The sequence below is a fragment of the Halictus rubicundus genome, chromosome 14, assembly GCF_050948215.1.
Source record: "Halictus rubicundus isolate RS-2024b chromosome 14, iyHalRubi1_principal, whole genome shotgun sequence".
Classification (NCBI taxonomy): domain Eukaryota; kingdom Metazoa; phylum Arthropoda; class Insecta; order Hymenoptera; family Halictidae; genus Halictus; species Halictus rubicundus.
Genome location: NC_135162.1, coordinates 12,272,892 through 12,280,877, shown reverse-complemented (window position 1 = coordinate 12,280,877; position 7,986 = coordinate 12,272,892). Strand labels below are relative to the sequence as shown.

General features: G+C 40.6%; 1 protein-coding gene across 1 annotated transcript; it reads left to right on the top strand.

Moving 5' to 3' along the window:
- The first annotated feature begins 4,445 nt into the window (after positions 1 to 4,445).
- Positions 4,446 to 7,906, top strand: LOC143361093 (sodium/potassium-transporting ATPase subunit beta-1-like). Its single transcript, XM_076800352.1, has 9 exons — positions 4,446 to 4,592; positions 5,434 to 5,625; positions 5,754 to 5,870; positions 6,051 to 6,220; positions 6,300 to 6,395; positions 6,536 to 6,701; positions 7,083 to 7,172; positions 7,263 to 7,314; positions 7,675 to 7,906. Exons 1-8 carry the CDS (start codon positions 4,457 to 4,459, stop codon positions 7,268 to 7,270), a joined length of 975 nt encoding a protein of 324 aa, XP_076656467.1. The 5' UTR covers positions 4,446 to 4,456; the 3' UTR covers positions 7,271 to 7,314; positions 7,675 to 7,906.
- The last annotated feature ends 80 nt before the right edge of the window (positions 7,907 to 7,986 follow it).

The window sequence follows — 7,986 nt, the reverse complement described above, 5'->3', positions numbered from 1 at the left end:
TAACCCTAACCCTAACCCTAACCCTAACCCTAACCCTAACCCTAACCCTAACCCTAACCCTAACCCTAACCCTAACCCTAACCCTAACCCTAACCCTAACCCTAACCCTAACCCTAACCCTAACCCTAACCCTAACCCTAACCCTAACCCTAACCCTAACCCTAACCCTAACCCTAACCCTAACCCTAACCCTAACCCTAACCCTAACCCTAACCCTAACCCTAACCCTAACCCTAACCCTAACCCTAACCCTAACCCTAACCCTAACCCTAACCCTAACCCTAACCCTAACCCTAACCCTAACCCTAACCCTAACCCTAACCCTAACCCTAACCCTAACCCTAACCCTAACCCTAACCCTAACCCTAACCCTAACCCTAACCCTAACCCTAACCCTAACCCTAACCCTAACCCTAACCCTAACCCTAACCCTAACCCTAACCCTAACCCTAACCCTAACCCTAACCCTAACCCTAACCCTAACCCTAACCCTAACCCTAACCCTAACCCTAACCCTAACCCTAACCCTAACCCTAACCCTAACCCTAACCCTAACCCTAACCCTAACCCTAACCCTAACCCTAACCCTAACCCTAACCCTAACCCTAACCCTAACCCTAACCCTAACCCTAACCCTAACCCTAACCCTAACCCTAACCCTAACCCTAACCCTAACCCTAACCCTAACCCTAACCCTAACCCTAACCCTAACCCTAACCCTAACCCTAACCCTAACCCTAACCCTAACCCTAACCCTAACCCTAACCCTAACCCTAACCCTAACCCTAACCCTAACCCTAACCCTAACCCTAACCCTAACCCTAACCCTAACCCTAACCCTAACCCTAACCCTAACCCTAACCCTAACCCTAACCCTAACCCTAACCCTAACCCTAACCCTAACCCTAACCCTAACCCTAACCCTAACCCTAACCCTAACCCTAACCCTAACCCTAACCCTAACCCTAACCCTAACCCTAACCCTAACCCTAACCCTAACCCTAACCCTAACCCTAACCCTAACCCTAACCCTAACCCTAACCCTAACCCTAACCCTAACCCTAACCCTAACCCTAACCCTAACCCTAACCCTAACCCTAACCCTAACCCTAACCCTAACCCTAACCCTAACCCTAACCCTAACCCTAACCCTAACCCTAACCCTAACCCTAACCCTAACCCTAACCCTAACCCTAACCCTAACCCTAACCCTAACCCTAACCCTAACCCTAACCCTAACCCTAACCCTAACCCTAACCCTAACCCTAACCCTAACCCTAACCCTAACCCTAACCCTAACCCTAACCCTAACCCTAACCCTAACCCTAACCCTAACCCTAACCCTAACCCTAACCCTAACCCTAACCCTAACCCTAACCCTAACCCTAACCCTAACCCTAACCCTAACCCTAACCCTAACCCTAACCCTAACCCTAACCCTAACCCTAACCCTAACCCTAACCCTAACCTTTTTCTGATGGTTAGGGTTAGTTTTCGGAGGGTTAGGGTTACTTTTTGGAGGTTGGGGTTAGTTTTCGGAGGGTTAGGGTTAGGTTTTGGTGGGTTAGGGTTAGTTTTCGGAGGGTTAGGGTTAGGGTTAGGGTGGGTTAGGGTTAGTTTTCGGAGGGTTAGGGTTACTTTTTGGAGGTTAGGGTTAGTTTTCGGAGGGTTAGGGTTACTTTTTGGAGGTTGGGGTTAGTTTTCGGAGGGTTAGGGTTAGGTTTTGGTGGGTTAGGGTTAGTTTTCGGAGGGTTAGGGTTAGGTTTTGGTGGGTTAGGGTTAGTTTTCGGAGGGTTAGGGTTACTTTTTGGAGGTTAGGGTTAGTTTTCGGAGGGTTAGGGTTACTTTTTGGAGGTTGGGGTTAGTTTTCGGAGGGTTAGGGTTAGGTTTTGGTGGGTTAGGGTTAGTTTTCGGAGGGTTAGGGTTACTTTTTGGAGGTTAGGGTTAGTTTTCGGAGGGTTAGGGTTACTTTTTGGAGGTTGGGGTTAGTTTTCGGAGGGTTAGGGTTAGGTTTTGGTGGGTTAGGGTTAGTTTTCGGAGGGTTAGGGTTACTTTTTGGAGGTTGGGGTTAGTTTTGTAGAGTTTGGGTTAGTTTTTGAAAGGTTAGGGTTAGGTTTTGTAGAGTTTGGGTTAGTTTTTGAAAGGTTAGGGTTAGGTTTTGGAGGGTTAGGGTTAGTTTTTGGAAGGTTAGGGTTAGTTTTTGGAGGTTGGGGCTAGTTTTCGGAGGGTTAGGGTTAGGTTTTGGTGGGTTAGGGTTAGTTTTCGGAGGGTTAGGGTTACTTTTTGGAAGGTTGGGGTTAGTTTTCGGAGGGTTAGGGTTAGGATTTGGTGGGTTAGGGTTAGTTTTCGGAGGGTTAGGGTTAGTTTTTGGTGGGTTAGGGTTAGTTTTCGGAGGGTTGGGGTTAGTTTTTGAATGTTAGGGTTAGTTTTTGGAGGTTGGGGTTGGGTTTTGAGGGTTAGGGCTAGTTTGGGAAGGTTAGGGTTAGGTTTTGGAGGGTTAGGGTTAGTTTTGTAGAGTTTGGGTTAGTTTTTGAAAGGTTAGGGTTAGGTTTTGGAGGGTTAGGGTTAGTTTTTGGAAGGTTAGGGTTAGTTTTGTAGAGTTTGGGTTGGTTTTTGAAGGGTTAGGGTTACTTTTGTAGAGTTCGGGTTAGTTTTTTGAAGGTTAGGGTTAGTTTTTGGAAGGTTAGGGTTAGGTTTTGGAGGGTTGGGGTTAGTTTTTGGAAGGATAGGGTTAGTTTTGTAGAGTTTGGGTTAGTTTTTGAAAGGTTAGGTTAGTTTTTGTAGAGTTAGGTTTAGTTTTCTGAAGGTTGGGTTGGTTTTGGTAGAGTTAGGGTTAGTTTTTGGAAGGTTAGGGTTAGGTTTTGGAGGGTTAGGGTTAGTTTTTTGGAAGGTTAGGGTTAGTTTTGTAGAGTTTGGGTTAGTTTTTGAAGGTTAGGGTTACTTTTGTAGAGTTAGGGTTAGTTTTTTGAAGGTTGGGGTTAATTTTCGGAAGGTTAGGGTTAGGTTTTTGGAGGGGGTTAGGGTTAGTTTTCGGAGGGTTATGGTTAGTTTTGCAGGGTTTGGGTTAGGGTTAGTTTTGGAAAGGTTGGGGTTAGGGTTAGGGTTAGGGTTATGTTTTCCATGGTTATGGTTAGGTTTTCGATCGTTAGGATTAGATTTTCCGTGGTTAGAGTTAGGTTTTCCATGGGTAGGGTTAGGATTTCCATGGGTAGGGTTAGGATTTCCATGGTTAGAGTTAGGTTTTCGAAGGTTAGGGTTAGGGTGTCGGTGGTTAGGATTAACTTTTTAGGGTTAGGGTTAGGTTTTCGATAATTAGGGTTAACTTTTAGGATTAGGGATAGGTTTTAGGGCTAGTCTGAATGGTTAGGGTTAGGTTTATTGGAGGTACGGTTAGGTTTTTGTTGGTTACGGTTAAGTTTTTAGGGTTAGGGTTAGGACTATTGTGTGTAAGGAAACTTCTCTGTAGGAAGTCATTAGAGAAGAAAGTTAGTTAGAGTTTTGATATTGCATAAACCGCGAGTGGAGTAGAGTGGAAATATTGAGGAATGAACAATCTCAGTGTTTCTTAATAATTTTCTAAAGAAAATAAAATAAAGTGGTATAGTAGGGAGTGATATCAATACACACATCAATAGTTTATTAATAGCTACCAATTGTGAGCGGGAAAAAAAAAAAAAAAAAAAAAATTTTTTTTTGCGGCTACGCATTGTCGATGCTAAACCAATACGTCACGGCGTAGGAGGTCGGAGGGAGTAAGAAAAAATTTCCAAAAAGTGCTTAGAAATAGCAGGAGGATGCTTTTTCTCGGAAACGAAGGATTTTAGGGGAAAAAAGGAAGGGGTCGAAAAGAAGGAGAAGGACGCACAGATCAATTTAAGACTTGTTTGGGAAGATTAGGCCCCTCCTCGGCGCGAAGTCGCTGCATCGCGGCGACTTTGCGCCTCGTCGGCTTCGCCGACTCGGCTTAACCCTTTTACGCTAGAAATGGGAAAAACAATTTGCAAAATTAGAAGCTAAACTAAGAGGAAAGAAGGAGCCACTGCCGAAAAAAAAAAAAAAAACTGATCAAGAACGCCCAGCAAAATTCTGCAGTGGATAAAAAAGAAGGAAAGCACAGAGCGGGAAACGAAGGCCGGTATGAATCAACTTTCTTTCTAATAAGGGTTACGGTTGAAAACTAGCTATATTGCATGCAAGTTGACATCACTTACTCGGTTAGGGTAGGAAAGGATGCGAAAGAACATAAATTAACTTTCAGCATCACACTGTAGGCAGAGTGAAGGTTTTATACTTCACTCCGCTGGTTGAGAAATGATTTTTCTTTTTTTACAGTACGGATTTGTACTGTATGTACGTTTCTATGTCAATTACACGTCTAACTTCAGAGCGTATGAAATTAGTGAATCATTAACCTTCTTCCAATTTTTTACGTGGATTTAAAAAACCATTTTCTAATATGGTCATATTACACGACGACCTCTATTACCAGAGTCGGCAACCAAAGCCTGATTTAGGTGCTTTTAAAAATTTCCTGCGGTTTATCTGGGATAATGATCGACGAGCATTTCTCGGCAGAACAGCCAGAGAATGGGGTAATATAAATTGCATTCTATTATAATTTTTTCAGATTAATTTCACATTGATAATAAGTCTCTATCTCTTATTACTAAAGTTTCCGGTTTGTAGAATATTTAAATATTCTGGCAAACAAGCATGTATAATATATCGTTTCACATGTTTATTATACTGTGATAAGAGATACATCATTTAGAATCGATTTTCTTGATAATGCAGACTCATACTATTATTCGTATAATGTATGTATATAAGATATGATAATATACACGATGGATAAAACGCTGATGCTGTGTATCAGTGGTGGGCACGGTGGGAACCCATGAGCTGCCTCTTTTTTTCTTTTCTCTTTCTTTTTTTCCTTTCTTTTTTTTTTTTTTCTTTTTTATCGCGAGGGAAATGCATTACGCATCCCCCGAACTGCCTGGGAGGGGAACGGGGGTATGTGGGAGTCTCCGGCGGTATGTGCAACGATGGGTATACCCACTGAACCCCACGGTGGCCTCCCTGAGGTAATTGGGAGGCGGTCGGGATCCCGAAATCGAATGCGTCCCAGCTCGTGTCACCCACTGCCCCCGGAGAACCCGTCCCAGGCCGGCGGGGAGGTGAAGCCCCGAGGGGCTCCCCACCCGGCCTAGGACAAGGTGACCCACGAGCTGCCGACCAACGTCTCTTTCGTGCAGCGGCCATCTGCGCCCGGTGTGCCTCGGGTCTTCGTCTCTCCCCTCGTACGTCCCTCCGTAGCCGACCATGTGCGCGATTTATCACGGGAGTATTTGTTAGTATACTTGAAAATTAGTTTAAGAATATTTGGGTATATAGTTTGTTGTTGACACAAACCATTTATTCACATTTTAGTACAGTTAATACTATTTTACGTATGTTTCTTCGCCGTGTTGGGAACAATATTCGTGGTACAAATGATGATCAGTGTGAATTATGCTTCTCAGTTAGACAAACCATATTTTCAATATTTTGACGCATCCAAAAAGACTGTAAGTCGATCAAATTTTGCACTTTTCCGTTCACCTTCGAAATTTGGCAGCCCAGGTGAGCAAAACATATTATCAAGAAATGTAAATCATTACTTGACAATACTTGAACAAATTTCTGCGAATACAAGTGTAACTCTATCGTTTGCTTTGGACTCGCATATTTTCAATGAAGTTTCTTTCAAGGAATTTCGTTTAAACCGACAAGCATTTCATCGGTTTCGCCCATCATATCGGTAAGTCACTCGATCGTCAAAGCTCGACCAAAAAGATATATTCAAGCCCTGAACGATTTTCTGAAAGGTATTTGCGACATTTATACTTTTTCGATATTCCAATACTAACAATTTTCACGAAAAAGTTTCTTTTCCATGAAACAGTTTTGGTTAACGCTCACCTTGCATGTTTTGTTCTATCAGAATTATTGAAATGACAAAGATACTACGAACAAGTGAACTATGCGATATTAATTTCCCATTTTAGAGTACAGTAGAAACGTCTCGAAATATGATGTCAGTTGCGAAAACGATATTCAATCGAATCGTCCCCACAAGCCGTGTTACTTCAACATAAAGAGCCTCGGACATTGTAGCAGGTATCCGTATGGATATTCTAAACCGTTGCAACCGTGTGTCCTTGTTAAATTTAATAAAGTAATTTTAGAAGATTGTTCTATAATATAAAGATAACATATCGGTTGTTGGATTTGCATTAGATTTAAGTGTATTGCAGCGGTTCGATTGGGTGCCTCATTATTTTAATCAATCGTCGGCTTTACCGGAAAATGTGCCAAATAATTTGAGAAAGATAATACAAACGTCGCAAAAGGTACGCTGGCACAACTAAATACCTTTGCAAACGTGTTTTCAGAAGAAAGTAGCTAGATATTGGAACAGGAAAATTCTAAGTGAAACTATGTTTTATATCGCGGTGGAATAGATTGTATATGGAAGTTGATTTCATTGTAGTTTTACATTTGGTTATCGTGCGACGGAGCAAACAACGTCGATAAAGAGCACATTGGGGACATTGAATATATTCCAAGTCCTGGATTTCCAGTTGAATATTTCCCTTTTACAGGCCAGCCAGACTATCTTTCTCCCATTGTTGCGTTGCATTTCAAAAGTCTGACACGTAAGAGAAATTTATATTAGTTGACAAATGTACTTTGTACGTAGTTGAATCGTTCTCGTATGTTTTAGATTTAGATAGATGAAAAAACCATATATATCTATTCTTCGATTCGATTCTGTAGAAATATGATTTCATTTGTTTGTCGTTGAATTTAAAAATTTCACTTGAACAAAAAACATTCAAATTCGATTTATTTGGAAAGTGCAGAGTAGGTTGAAAATTTAATTTCTACATTGTTTATACATTGAAAATTTCGTATATAAGATTATAACCTTATATGTGTATATGTAGTTTTAGTTGGAACATAGGATTGAATGAATATAATCTGTAACAATATTTTTAAATGAAATCACTAGATACGCTACGTTTGTAACATTTCAGCAAATAGACTGGTCACCGTTGAATGTAATTTATGGGCTTTCAATATCGAACAGCGATCACGTTTCTCATTAGAATTTCAAATAATAATAGGTAATTTGTTTCATTTTGGAAAGATGATTGCTTTTGAAATTTTCATTAAATCCATGCCGAAAATACTAACAAATTTTCTTATTATTACAGATAATTGAATTGAACATTTGGTTTCTCGGTTTGAAGAATTCAACGCAGAAAGGTATATATGTACGTATACCTCTGGTCGATTTGCTTAGAAAACATTAAAGCACTTGTTTCGATGTGCAATTCAGGAGGAGAATTAAATTAGTTGTTGGTACTCGTTAATTTATTAATATTGTGAGAATTTGCGTTCTATGTATTTGTCAACTGGTTTGCAACGTACCCCAGTGTTACAGTAAAATTCATTTAGAGGGTAATACGTGTGTTAAGATTAATTTTACGTATAAGCTATTATTTTTGTGGGTCTTATCTCGAAGTTCTATAAATTTTGTCCACCACTTTGTTCGCATGCACTTGATTAGCGATATGTTAAGGGACCCAATTACTGTGCCTATATTAATTATACTTATTTTTACAGCTGAATGAATATCGGAAAAAGAGACTCGTTGGAAAGAGAATAGTAATTGGGGTCCCTTACCCTATATTCGATCGAAATACAAAAATATAATATTCAATTTAGAACATTTCATGATAAATCGGAAGGGTGTGCTAGACTTTCGTGTTGATAAAGGCAACGTTGAAAAGAAATGCCATACTTGCAATGAGATTATTTTGCTTATCTGTCTAAGCTCTCTGATAACAAATCCGAGGATTTTCGTATATATATAGATCAGTATACATATGTAGATCAGTATACTATTATAAATGGAGGCAGTATCAAGCAACAATG